Raw genomic sequence first — 14,047 nt, forward strand, 5'->3', positions numbered from 1 at the left:
AAGTCTTCTATTCCTTTATTGTTCCTCTGTACAGTTCTTTTTTTTTTTTTTTTTTTTTTTTTTTTGAGATGGAGTCTCGCTCTGTCTCCCATGCTGGAGTGCAGTGGTGCCATCTCGGCTCACTGCAACCTCTGCCTCCCTGGTTAAAGCAATTCTCCTGCCTCAACCTCCCAAATAGCTGGGACTACCGGCGTGTGCCACCATGCCCGGCTAATTTTTTGTTTTTTTTTTTTTTGCTCTTGTTTTTCTTGAGACGGAGTCTCGCTCTGTCTCCCAGGCTGGAGTGCAGTGGCACAATCTCGGCTCACTGCAAGCTCCACCTCCCGGGTTCATGCCATTCTCCTGCCTCAGCCTCCTGAGTAGCTGGGACTACAGGTGCCTGCCACTACGCCTGGCTAATTTTTTGTATTTTTAGTAGAGATGGGGTTTCACCGTGTTAGCCAGGATGGTCTCGATCTCCTGACCTCACGATCTGCCCACCTCGGCCTCCTAAAGTGCTGGGATTACAGGCATGAGCCACCGTGCCCAGCCAATTTTTTGTATTTTTAGTAGAAATGGGGTTTCACCGTGTTAGCCAGGATGGTCTCAATCTCATGACCTCGTGATCCGCCCACCTCAGCCTCACAAAGTGCTGGGACTACAGGCGTGAGCCACCGCGCCCGGCCTCTTCTGTCTAGTTCTATTCATTATTGAGAGGAGGTTACTGAAGTCTCCAACTATCCTTGTCTCTCGTAAACCATGTGATGTATCATCTATTTTGTCTGAAAATAATACAGCCACCTCAGCTCTCTTTTGGCTATTATTTGCATGAAATATGGTTCTTTATAATGTTCCGTTCGACTCTTTATTTCTTTTTTTTTTTTTTTTTGAGATAGTGTTTCACTCTTGTTGCCCAGGCTGGAGTGCAATGGCATGATCTTGGCTCATGGCAACCTCCGCCTCCCAGGTTCAAGCAATTCTCCTGCCTCAGGCTCCCGAGTAGCTGGGATTACAGGCACCTGCCACCACGTCCGGCTAATTTTTGTATTTTTAGTAGAGACAGAGTTTTATCATGTTGGCCAGGCTGGTCTCAAACTCCTGACCTCAGGTGATCCCCCCATCTCAGCCTCCCAAAGGGCTGGGATTACAGGCGTGAGCCACCCCGCCTGGCTTCGACTCTTTTACTCTTTTGTTCCACATTTTTTTAGTTATTATTTACTGGTTACCTTGGAAACACCTAAACTAGTTAAAATTTGTTTAAACTTAAACACCTAGTATCTTAAATTTTTAACAACCTAGTTTGAATAGTATCAACTTAGTTTCAATAGTATACAAACACTCTGCACATATATATCTCTATTCCCTTCCCTTCATATTGTTGTTATTACAGTCTATCCTTATACATTGTATGACCATTAACAGATGTGTAATTATTATTTCATGCATTTGCCTTTTAAATAATATTTTTAAAAGGCATAAGTATTAGATGAAACCTAAAGTACAATAAGACTTTTAGAGCTGGTAGTTACCTTTACCAGCATTTTCTTTTCTTATGTCTTCAAGTGACTGTCAAATGTCCCTTCATCTCAGCCTGAAGGGCTCTCTTTGCCATTTCTCAGAAGGCGGGTCTCTTAGCTTTTGTTTATCTGAAAATGTTCTGTTTCTCTTTTATTCTGGAAAGATAATTTTGTCAGATAGAGAATTCTTGCTTGACAGTATTTTTCTTTTTTCTTTTCAAGAAAGGATCTCACTCCCATCACCCAGGCTGGAATGCAGTGGTGCAATCTCAGCTCACTGCAGCCTGGACTTCCCAGGCTCAGGTGATCCTCCCGCCTCAGTTTGCTGAATAGCCGGGACTACAGGTGTGTACCATTACACCCAACTAATTTTTTTTTTTTTTTTGTATTTTTAGTAGAAACAGGGTTTTGCCATGTTGCCCAGGCTGGTCTCGAATTCCAGGGCTCAAGTGATCTGCCCACATCAGCCTCCCAAAGTGCTGGGATTACAGGCATGAGCCACCAAGCCCTGCTGATTACATTATTTTTCTTTCAGAACTTTGAATGTGCCATCCTACTGCCTCCTACGCTCTGTGGTTGTTGAGGAGAAATGAGTGGTGAATTTTATTGAGGGTTCCTTTTATGCTGAGTCACTTTTCTGTTAACTGCTTTCAAGATTCTCTTTGTGTCTGGGTTTTGACAATTTGATAATAATGTGTTTCACTGTGTATCTCTGAGTATTCTGCTTGGAGTTCATTGAGTAACTTGAATGTGCATATTCATGTCTTTCAACATATTCAGGAAGTTTGGGGCCATTCTTTATTCAAACATTCTCTTCATATCTCTCTGTCTTCCCCTTCTGAGATTCCCATAAGGTATATTTTAGTATGCTTGATGATGCCCCACAAGTCCCACATGTTCTATTCATTTTCTTTTTTTTTTTTTCTTTCTGCTTCTCAGGCTGGATACTTTCAATGTCTTATCTTCAAGTGTGCTGATCCTTTCTCTTTTCTTTTTTTTTTTTTTGAGACAGAGTCTTGCTCTGTTGCCCAGGCTGGAGTGCAATGGTGCGATCTCGGCTCACTGCAAGCTCTGCCTCCCGGGTTCATGCCATTCTCCTGCCTCAGCCTCCCAAATAGCTGGGACTACAGGCACCCACCACCACGCCCTGCTAATTTTTTGTATTTTTAGTAGAAATGGGATTTCACCGTGTTAGCCAGGATAGTCTTGATCTCCTGACCTCGTGACCCACCTGCCTCGGCCTCCCAAAGTTCTGGGATTACAGGCATGTGCCAAGTATTCATTTATTGCACTTTTCAGCTCCAGAACTTTTCTTTGGCTCTTTTCAATAATTTCTATCTCTTTATTGATATTATTTTATTGATACATTGTTTTCCTGATTTCCTTATTTGTTCATGGTCTCCTTTAGTTCAGTGAACATTTTGAAGATGGTTGATTTAACATCTTGTGTAATAATTTTAATTCCCAGGTTTCCTCAGGAACAAGTTCTGCCAAATTCCTTCCTTTCCTGTTTCTTTGTATATTTTATAATTTTATGTTGAGAGATGGACATTCTGTGTATTACATTTTGATAACTCTGGAAATCTAATCCTCTCTTTCAGTGATTGTTGATTTTTGCTTATTGAAGGCTGAAGCCATTTTTTTGTAACTTTTCCAAACTAGTTTTGCAAAGTGCGTACTTCTTGTTGTGTAAGAGTGCTGAATTTTCTGTTTTCTTATCTCTGAAGTTAGTCAATGACCTAAGTTTCCTTAAGTGTCTATCTCCAAAAAGAGAAAAACAAAAAACATTATTTCCTTAAATCCCCTCAACAGGGTTGCTTGGAAGCCTCTTCAGCCCATAGAGTTTTTTAACTGGCATTTAATAATGCCAGTTAAAACAATAGTCAGTTTTAGTGCTAGCCCCTTGGAGTTCTAAAGTAGCAATCAGCAATCAAAGTACGCACCCTGAGTTTTAGAAGACAGGTCTCTATTGCCCACCCTGGCACCAGCAATCCTCACTAGGAATGTGGACTGCTATCCACGCTGCTGCCCATCACAGGGCTTGGGAATGGAGGATGGTAGCCACTACCCAAAATGCTGAAATTCGGCAGCCTCTTCATCAAGCTCACTCTTGGACACTGCAAGTGTTCTACTAGACACCAATATTCCATAGCTACTTAACATAGTTCTTGCCAGCTCAGTTGTCGTTTTGGTAAAGGGACAGATTCCTGGAGCTCCCCACCCCACCATCTTCCATCTGGGCCTTAGTTTTTCTCAAATAGTAAATGAGAGGCTTGGAGTAGAGGAATGAGTCACAGCCTAGATTCACCTGAAGGGCTTTAAAACCTAGTGATGCAAAGGTCTCACCCCACCTCACAGAATCTGATCACTGAAAGTGAAACAAGATGTCTCTCTCTTTTTTTTAAATAGACAGTACAGCTCTGATGCCCAGGCTGGAGTACAGTGGCACAATCATAGCTCATGGCAGCCTCAAACTCCTGGGCTCAAAACATCCTCCCACCTGAGCCTCCCGAGTAGCTGGGACCACAGGCACATGCCACCACACTTGGCTAATTTGTCATGTGTCGGGGGGAGTTTTTTTAGTGTTTTTTGGTATTTTGCTCAGGCTGGTCCTGAACTTCTGTCCTCCAGCAATCCTCCCGCCTTGGCCTCCCAAAGCACTGGGATCATAGGTATGAGGCACCACACCCGGCCAAGGGGTGTCTTTTTTTTTTTCCCCCTTTTTTTTTTTTTTTTTTTGAGATGTAGTCTTGCTCTGTCACCCAGGCTGGAGTGCAGTGGCATGATCTCAGCTCACTGCAAGCTCCGCCTCCCAGGTTCAAGCAATTATCTTGCCTCAACCTCCTGAGTAGCTGGGATTACAGGTGCACACCACCATGCCCAGCTAATTTTTGTATTTTTTCAGTAGAGATGGGGTTTCACTATCTTGGCCAGGCTCGTCTCGAACTCCTGACCTCAGGTGATCCACCTGCCTCGGCCTCCCAAAGTGCTGGGATTACAGGCCTGAGCCACCACGCCGGCCTGGGGTGTCTCTTTTAAACAGTCTCCCCAGGGTATTCTCACACTACCAGATGGTAGCCCTGCTCCTGCTCCATAGATCACTCTTTGAGGAGCAGGATCCTTTCCAGGTGTTTATTTTCCACGTTTGGCTTAATTTATTGAGGTTTTGACTCTAGAGAAACACATTCTAGCCTCAAGGCAAAGTACTTGCTTTCCCCCTCAAAGCAGCAGGAACAGGATACTTGAGAGACAACCCGGACAAGCACGCAACTCTTCAAACACAGGCTAAAGGCTTCATAGCAGGAGGCTACTTACCAAATATTTTAGCCAAACGTTCCTCTTGCTCATTTGAACCTAATGCAAATGCAGCATTGTTCAAACTCTTTTGTTGGGAATAGCCTATGGGAAAATAAACCATGGCTGTGACTAAGTCTTTCATTGGATCTGCAGGTATTCCCTTTAAATTGACACTCTTCTGCACGGCATTTTGAGGTCAGCATCATGCACTTGGCCTGAACCCATGTGTTCTGAGTGTCACAGAGCATTCATGAAGTGTCTGCAAGCATCTGAAGTTCCAACACAACACCAGGGGCTAAGCTCATTTTCGCATAGTCTCTTGACAGACAATATGCATAAACATTGAGAGATTTGTGCACATGGTAGGTTTAACTCTAAAGGAAAACTGGTAGAAAGGCCTACATGGTTTATGCCAAATGATTTCAAGTATAACAACTTTGATCCAATAAATGACAAATGCACAGTTCTCTGTTACTAAGACACTGATGAATCATTAAGAATAGATATACTTAATCATGCAAGCACTTTGCTAAAAACGTGTTCCTCAAAATGTATCTGCCAAGGGAGCATCATAAAACATGGTGCAGGGCAAGCTATTGAGATTATGCAGTGAAATATCTTTCTCAATGGCTTATGGAATGCACTGGCAGAGTGATTAGCTACTAAATTGCTTTACTGAGAGTCTTATAATTCATGGCACACATAGCTGGCTTATTCTGATAACTAATTACTCATTGTTACTTTTCTTCCTAATTCACCTGATGTCCACCTTACAGGGTTTCTCTTCTCTTCACGTGATTTGAGGTTAAGATGCATTATTTTTGCATATGTGGCCAGCTGCTTCCTCTCAGCATTGGCATTGGAGCATCAGTGCTGGAGAAGAAATCAGCTCTGCTTCTCTGGGCAAATATTTTACAGAGGATGGGGTGGAATGATGGCAGAGGTGACAGGGAGGAACACAGGAAGACATTGCTCTCCCAAGCCGGTGACTTGGGCACTCATGGGCCGTGACCTATAAAGCACTGGTCAATAGAAAGTGATTACACTTCTCATAGCTCCTGTTACAAGGAACAGTGAACCCCACTTGCAAACCAGGTTTCTGTCCTCTGCATAGCCTCCAGAGTGGCAGAACATGCCTGACACTGCACGTCAGGGATCACCCCAAAATACAGGGATATTCACACTGAAGCCTATAGACTCCCATATTGGGAGGAAGACTGTAGGGGAGATTTCAGATAGTTCTTCACTTCTCAGTTTGGCTTTGCACCCCCCCGACCACAGTAGTTAATTTAAGGAATGCTAAAATGCTAGCATTGCATATTTGAGATAACATAGGTCTGTAGAGGTATGTACACATGTCAGGTTAACGACATATACTTGCTTTTTTGTGTGTCTCTCTTTGTAATGGATCTGACTGCTGTTCTTGTTTCATCAAATAATGGGTCATACGGAACCTTGGAAAACACTTGCAGCAGAATTTCATCTCCAGTGAAGCAAACAAAGGCATGTTAATACCAGCAATATTTTGCTAAGTACCTAAAGCAGACTATGCATACAATGAATGCATGACACAAACTCAATGGATGTTGGACATTATGCTGTAAATGCCTTATCTTTGGGAAGGAAACTCCAACTACCTAAATCATTTCCAGAACATTTTAATGGCATGAGACATTTGGGGCAGCAAACACCGCCCACTAAAGATATATGACCCCAAATCTCATGATACTGAGTGCCATAATTCTCCTTCTTCTTCCTCTTGTCATTCTGCCACACAAGCTCTGGGGAGGCCCCCAATGATATCAGAGAAGCGGGCCTTTCCCAACTTCCTGCGCCAAAGCCACAGTGGCCTCCCTCAGATTGCTATGACAGAAGGAAAATAAACCACTCTTTGTTTAAACCACTGTACATCGGGTTCTCAGGAAATTGCAGCCAGTTGCATTCTTAATTGGTACAGCAACTATGGCACCACGCAGACTGCCCTCACCAGGATGATCTTGACCACTCAGTTTTATGACCCATTATTGTACGGAGGAACCAAGCCTACGCTCCTAAAGATCATAATGCTCCTGGAGACTGGCCTAGAGTAGAAGACTGCAGATCATTCACACAAGCTTTCACCCAGCCTTATCTCTGCACAGAGACAGTACGAGGTGCTGGGGGTTCAGAGAGGAAGGTGACCTGGTGTGTGGTGAGGCTCCCCAAGCCATCTAGATAGCGGGAGAGGCAGAAGTATACACAGATACAACCAGAGATGACACAGCCACACAAAGCTACAAAGCAAAGGCCAGAGAAGACAGGAGGGGAAGAAAACCAGCTCGGCCTGCGGCAGCCAGAACACAGGTACACAACTAAGCAGACTTCCGGAGGAAGAAGTAGGCCCTGCTGGTGAGGCTGGGTTCTGGATTCAGTTGACCACAGTATTTACTGAGACCCAAGGTCACTCCTGTTCACTGACATTCGATGTCTCTGTTAACTCCCTTCACCAACAATCTGGTGCTCACGATCTCACTCCAGCCCTGGTAGGCCAGTGTGTGACATGCAAGACACCTGGAAACAGCCTCTAGGAAACACTAGCTCATGAGCTATAAGCATCATGAAAAGCCCTTGAAGCAGTCATTGAAGGGGTGCTGCAGACCAGCCACAGCCCACACCAAGATCACACATGACTCACACACTCCACCCCACCCTTCGTGCCACTGAAGTAGGATGTGGAGCAAGGAGCCCGACCCCAGCACTTCCTGAGATGTGACTGCCTGGGACCCGACAGACACAAAGGGGAAAGCTGTCCTCAGAGAGTTTTGAAGCTTGTGTACAAATGTCCTATCTGAAAATTGCAGCCACAAAAACAGGGGTGGGAGCCATGGGGGCAGAAACAAAGCAGAATAGATTCTATAAGCTCGGAAAGCTGTTTCTTTATAAAGCTGTTGCTAATTCATGAGGGTTACATTTTTGAAATATATTAAGTTCTCCTTCCCTTTTAAGTTCTCAGGCTTCTGGCTTCCCTGGGAAGAAGCAGTTTTACTTTCCCCTCCAGGCTTTCCTTGCTAAGTCCCAGAAAACAGTCCTCGCAAACCCCACTCATCCTGCATTCTCAGTGTATTTCCAGGGCTGTTGGTCCTCGGTGGTTTCCACTCGCTTGATGTAACAGGAGCCCACCACAGAGACACCAGAAAATGAACCATCAGGGTCACCAGGACAATGAGGAGCTGCTCTCACCACCCATCCTTGATGACCGTGCTGACCTACGAGTCCCTGGAAATGCTGCCCAGAGGGAACTGCAGAGTTGAGCCGTGGCCTCCAATGCCAAGGCCCACCTGGTGTGAGCTGGGCTGGTCAGTGGGCTCTTGAGGGGTGATGGGAGCTTCCCAAACCCCCAACCGGACTCCCATCTTCAGATGCAATCACTCCCCTCCTACACATATGGGGCCAAATTCAAAGACGCTGGGGTCATCTGCCAGGCCGAGAACAAGGCTTCTGCCTCCTAGACAGCAGGTGCTGAGGGCACAGCTAGGGGGACTGCAAGTGCTACCTGCATCTGCTCGTTCTTCCCCTCCTGGTCACCTGCCAGGCATTCGTCTATGCAGACTGCCCAAGGCCTCTGTGATGGCTCTCATGGGGAGGAGCAAGCCCAGCACTCCTGACACAGACAGCTGCCGGAACGGAACGGAGGCCCATCGGGTGTCAAGAGATCTGCTCCCTTGCAAGCAGGAATGAACAGGCATCGCTCTGTGATCCGAATGCCTCCTAACCCAGGGGGAAGCATCAGCGCCATTCTCCCGCGTGCTCCTTCTCACACCTAAGGTGACCCTCAACCTTCACTCCTGATGCACAGCCCAGGCACCCTCAGGAGAGACTTCACTGGCATTTGAACAGCTTCCTTCAGCAGACAGCTGTGGTTCAGAACCCTTTTCTCCTTCTCAGCTCTCTGCTAAAGACTTCCCTGGGCCTTAGTTTTTCTCACATGTTTAATGGAAGGTTTAGAGTGGAGACCAGTGAGTCTCAGCCTAGTGTTCCCTGGAGGGTTAGAAAACTACAAATGCGAAGGTCTATCCCACACCCCAAAATCTGATGTGGGGTGTGTGTGGAATGTCTCAATTGTTAGAAAAAGGATTGCCCCAGGGGTTCTCATGCTCAGTTAGGGCTGCGAATCCCTGGAGGAGGTTCAGCTCGGCTTTGGGGCCTTAGAGCAGAAACTGGCGAGGCAGGTGGGTCACAGCTGGTGTGAGGTGGCATCTGACGCTGCAGTCCCACATGGCCCTGCTCTGCTCCACTCACGCTCAGTAGGGTCCTTCTGAGGTGTTTATCGTCTGTTTTGCTTAATTTCCTGAGACTGTGACATGTAGACAGATTCTAGCCTCAAGGAAGAGAAGCTGCCTTCCCTTCACAGCAGCGGGAACAGGTTTCCTGGGAGACAATGAGGACCACCCACGTAACTCTTCAAATCCAGCCTGAGGTTCCACAGGGAGAGGGGTAACTCACCAAAGATTTTAACCAAACCTTCATCAGGATTTTTTGAATTTGAGGAAAATTCAGGCCAGGTGTGGTGGCTCACGTCTTTAATCCCAGCGCTCTGGGAGGCTGAGGTGGGAGGATCACTTGAGGTCAGGAGTTCGAGACCAGCCTGGGAAACATAGGGAGACCCCAACTCTACAAAAAATAAAAAGTAATTACCTGGGCGTGGTGGTGCGCCCCTGTGGTCCCAGCTACTCAGGAAGCTGAGGCAGGAGGCTCCATTGAGGTCAGGAGTTCATGACCAGCCTGGCCAACATGATGAAACTCCATCTCTACTAAAAATTGTATTTTAGTAATTACTAATTTACTAGTAACTTACTTAGTAATTTATTAGTTTAGTAAATTAGCCGGGCATGGTGGCACGCACCTGTAATCCCAGCAACTTGGGAGGCTGAGGCAGGATAATCACTTTGAACCTGGGAAGCAGAGGTTGCAGTGAGCCAAGATAGCGCCATTGCACTCCAGCCTGGACGAGAGAGCGACACTCCATCTCAAAAAATTAAAAAATTAAATAAAATTAAATAGTGATGCTTCACAACTCTGTGAGTATACTAAAAATCACTGAATTATATACTTTGTAAAGGGTAAATTTGGCCAGACATGATGGTTCATGCCTGTAATTCCAGCACTTTGGGAGGCCAAGGTAGGAGGATCACTTGAGCCCAGGAGTTTGAGACCAGCCTGGGCAACATAGCGAGATCCCTATTTCTACAAACATTTAAAAAATTAGCTGGGTGTGGTGGTACATGCCTGTGGTCCCAGCTACCTGGGAGGCTGAAGGGAGGATCCTTGGGCCTGGAACGTTGAGGCTGCAATTAGCTGTGATTATGCCACCGCACTCCAGCCCGGGGTGACAGAGGGGGACCCTATCTCAAAAATAATAACAATAAATAGAAAAATAAAATAAAGGGTGAATTTTATTATATATTATATCTCTATAAAGTTGTTACTAATTTTTTTTTTTTAAGACAGGATCCCACTCTGTTGCCCAAGCTTGAGTGCAGTGGTGTGATCACGGCTTACTGCAGCCTCGACTTTTTGGGCTCAAGTGATCATCCCACCTCAGCCTCCCTAGTAGCTGGGACCACAGGCATGCAGCACCACCATGCATGGCTAATTTTTAAATTTTTCATACAGACAGGCTCTCATGATGTTGCCTAGGCTTGTCACAAACTCCTGAGCTCAAGGAATCCTCCTGCCTTGGCCTCCCAAAGTGCTGGAGTTACAAGAGTGAGCCACTGTACCCAGCCTAACGCTGTTATTTTTTAAATAGTGCGTATATATAGATAAAATCAGGAGGGTTAGTTAGCATATGGTGGTTCTTTATACTAATCTTTCTACTTTTGCATATGTTTGGAAATGCTTACAATGAAAAGTTAAAATACGCATGTATGCCACCCTCCTATAGAGCTCTGAATTTTGAGAAAGCTTCAAAGCTAGGAAAATGTTTTCAGTTACTCCCTCCCCCAAGTAATAAACCCTGAATGGCAGATTTGGGGAGGTATAGAAGGTAGAGTAGGTAGAGTATCTGTGTTCCCCACACTGTGAGAGGGAAGGCCCTCCTCTGCCCTACTTAGGCTCGAAGTGAGGCCCATGTTTCTCTCCAGCTGCCACAGCAATATACCTTGGATCCAGCAGAGAACAAAGAAGAGGGCCACGGCTCTGCTCATCTTTGCCTTAGTCCATGAACCATCATGGAGAAGCCAGTCTTCTGAAGGCCCTTCAGATTCAGCAGCTGTGGACTCCAGGGTACCACGGAACCTAACGGTCTGTGAAGTCACACCCGGAAGTGAGGTGGGGCCTGCTCCACCGTGAGAAGGGGAAGGGCCTGTGTCTGTGGACAGTGACGGGGGCTATGCTGGTGGCCCTGAAGTAACTGCCTCTCTGCTCACTTCCCTCGGCTCCCTGGTGCCTTCCTCCATCCTGCATGTCCTGAGGGCAACAGGATATTAACCAGGACTCTGAAGTCACAAGTGATAAAAGTTCAACTAAATTGGCTGAAGCGAATCGGAAGTAGCTAGAATAGCCAGAAAAATCCTATGATCAATCAAGACATCACAGCTGGGCGAGGAGGCTCACACCTGTAATCCCAGCACTTTGGAAGGCTGAGGCAGGCGGATCACCTGAGGTCAGGAGTTCCAGACCAGCTTGGCCAACATGGTGAAACCCCGTCTCACTAACAAAGTGTTGCTATTTATTGTACTAGGTAAAATTATAACACCAAAAATAGCGTAGACCAATTGATTCGCCCATTTTGTTACTCATGTGTCACTATTTCCCTCTATTACATTTTATAAGTATTAAACTGTTTTCAAAGGAAAAATCTATTTTAGTACCTTGTACTACACTTTTTTCTATTTTTTTCTCCATGTTCATTTTGTAATGGGTCCCACAAATTATGTAGCCAGCCCTGCCCTTGAGCTTTCATGTTCTCACAGTGTGTGTTCCATGGCTGAGATGGCAGATATCTTTTAGGGGTAAAAACTTGCATAAAGAGTTATATAGGGCCGGGCACGGTGGCTCACGCCTATAATCCCAGCAATCTGGGAGGCCGAGGCAGGCAGATCACTTGGTGTCAGGAGTTCAAGACCAGCCTGACCAACATGGTGAAACCCCATCTCTACTAAAAATACAAAAATTAGCCAGGTGTGGTGGGGAGTGCCCATAGTCCCAGCTACTTGAGAGGCTGAGGCAGGAGAATCACTTGCACCTGGGAGGTGGAAGCTGCAGTAAGCCAAGACCACACCACTACACTTCAGCCCGAGCAACAGAGCGAGACTGTCAACAAAGAAAAAAGAAAATAATCTGCATAGAAGTGGACCCGCACAGTTCAACCCTGTGTTGTGTAGGAGCCGACTGAATCGTCTCCCAGTTCTGGAGGCTGGAGGTTTGAGATCAAGATGTCAGCAGGGCTGGTTCTTTCTGAGGCTGTGAGGGAAGTCTCTGTTCCAGGACGTGGACTCAGATGGCCATCTTCTCCCTGGGTTTGCAAGCCATCTTCCCTCCATACACACCTGAGTCCACATTTCCTCTTCTAAGAACACAGGATCATATCGGATTAGGGCCTGCTCTAATGACCTCATTTTAACTTGATTTCCTCTGTAAAGACCCTATCTCCAGATACAGTCACATTCTCAGGTTCGGCGGGGTGGCTAGGACTTCAACATATGAAGAGGGGGTACCATGTAATCCGTAACAGCAGGTCATGGTAGCCACAGAAATCTTATTTCTCTAAAATACCTTCCAAAACAAAAACAAAAACTAGAATAAAAAATAACAAAGAATATATAAAACAACACAAAATCCACACCCTCACCATAACCAGAGGACAGAAAATGTCCAAATTCCAAATGACCAGTGGAGCTTGCAGTGAGCCTAGATCGCACCACTGCACTCCAGCCTGGGCAACAGAGTGAGACTCCATCTCAAAAAAAAAAAAAACTTAGCTGGGCATGGTGGCGGGAGCCTGTGATCCCAGCTACTCGGGAGGCTGAGGCAGGATAATTGCTTGAACCCGACAGGTGGAGGTTGCAGTGAGCCCAGATCGTGCCACGGCACTCCAGCCTAGGCAACAGAGAAAGACTGTCTCAAAAAAAAAAAAAAAGAGAGACCTGAAGGTGCCTCATATGCTGTTCAGAGTCATTCATGCATATAACAGTCTACACTCGGTGTCTGCTTTCTCTTTGCTTTTACTTAGCAATGTGTCCTGATATGTTTCATACGAAATTATGTAGCACTCTCTCATTATTTTTAATGGCTACACAGTGATCTATTTTATGAATGTATAGACACTAGATGCAAATGAATACATACCAATGACTTCATCTGCATAAAGTTCAGAAATAGGCAATACTAATATGTTTTCAAAATTCAGGATGGAGGTCACCTCAGAGGAGGTCAGAGACCAAGGGGTAGGAGCTGATGGGGGGAAAACAGGATCCTAGGAAAGACAGGGTGACACCATTTTAAAATCAACTGTATCTTTTTTTTTTTTTTTGAGATAGGGTCTGGCTCTGTCACCCAGGCTGGAGTGCAATGGTGGCCCTCCACCTGCAGGCTGGTGGAGGGTTCTCGGCTCACTGCAGCCTCCGCCTCCTGGGTTCAAGCGATTCTCCTACCCCAGCCTCCTGAGTAGCTAGGACTACAGATGCAAGCCACCACGCCCAGCTACTTTTTTGTATTTTTAGTAAAGACAGCGATCTGGGCTCACTGCAACCTCCATCTCTCGGGCTCAAGCCAACCTCCCACCTCAGCCTCTGGAGTAGCTGGGACTACAGGCGCATAACATCATGCCCAGCTAATTTTCGTATTTTTTGTAGAGACACGGTTTTGCCATGTTGTCCAGGCTAGTCTCAAATTCCTGGGCTCAAGCAATCCACCCACTTTGGCCTCCACAAGTGCTGGGATTACAGGCATGAGCTACCGTGCCCATCCCAACTCCATCTTTTATTTATTTATTTTTTTTTTGAGACGGAGTCTCACTCTGTCACCCAGGCTGGTGGTGCAATCTCGGCTCACTGCAACCTCCGCCTCCTGGGTTCAAGCGATTCTCCTACTCCAGCCTCCTGAGTAGCTAGAACTACAGATGCATGCCACCACACCCAGCTACTTTTTTGTATTTTTAGTAAAGACAGGGTTTCACCGTGTTAGCCAGGATGGTTTCGATTTCCTGACCTCGTGATCTGCCCGCCTGGGCCTCCGAAAGTGCTGGGATTACAGGCGTGAGCCACCGCGCCCTG

At 46.0% G+C, this 14,047-nt stretch overlaps 1 protein-coding gene across 15 annotated transcripts in view; it reads right to left on the reverse strand.

Annotated features, from left to right (window-relative positions):
• C14H2orf92 (chromosome 14 C2orf92 homolog) overlaps positions 1–11,999 on the reverse strand; it is a 35,033-nt gene extending 23,034 nt beyond the window's left edge. For 2 of the 15 annotated variants that reach the window (XM_063616811.1, XM_063616808.1), the window contains exons 1-5: positions 10,933–11,997; positions 9,676–9,798; positions 9,276–9,443; positions 6,175–6,276; positions 4,812–4,895 (exon numbers count right to left, since the gene is read on the reverse strand). In XM_063616811.1, the coding sequence (XP_063472881.1) occupies positions 4,812–4,895; positions 6,175–6,276; positions 9,276–9,443; positions 9,676–9,798; positions 10,933–10,978 (523 nt within the window). In that variant the 5' untranslated portion in view covers positions 10,979–11,997. Of the gene's footprint in view, positions 1–4,811; positions 4,896–6,174; positions 6,277–9,275; positions 9,444–9,675; positions 9,799–10,932 lie in introns of all 15 variants that reach the window. The other 13 variants (XM_063616813.1, XM_063616810.1, XM_063616809.1 and 10 more) reach the window with 12 other exon arrangements.
• Positions 12,000–14,047: the final 2,048 nt, after the last annotated feature.

The sequence above is a fragment of the Symphalangus syndactylus genome, chromosome 14 (assembly GCF_028878055.3).
Source record: "Symphalangus syndactylus isolate Jambi chromosome 14, NHGRI_mSymSyn1-v2.1_pri, whole genome shotgun sequence".
Lineage (NCBI taxonomy): Eukaryota > Metazoa > Chordata > Mammalia > Primates > Hylobatidae > Symphalangus > Symphalangus syndactylus.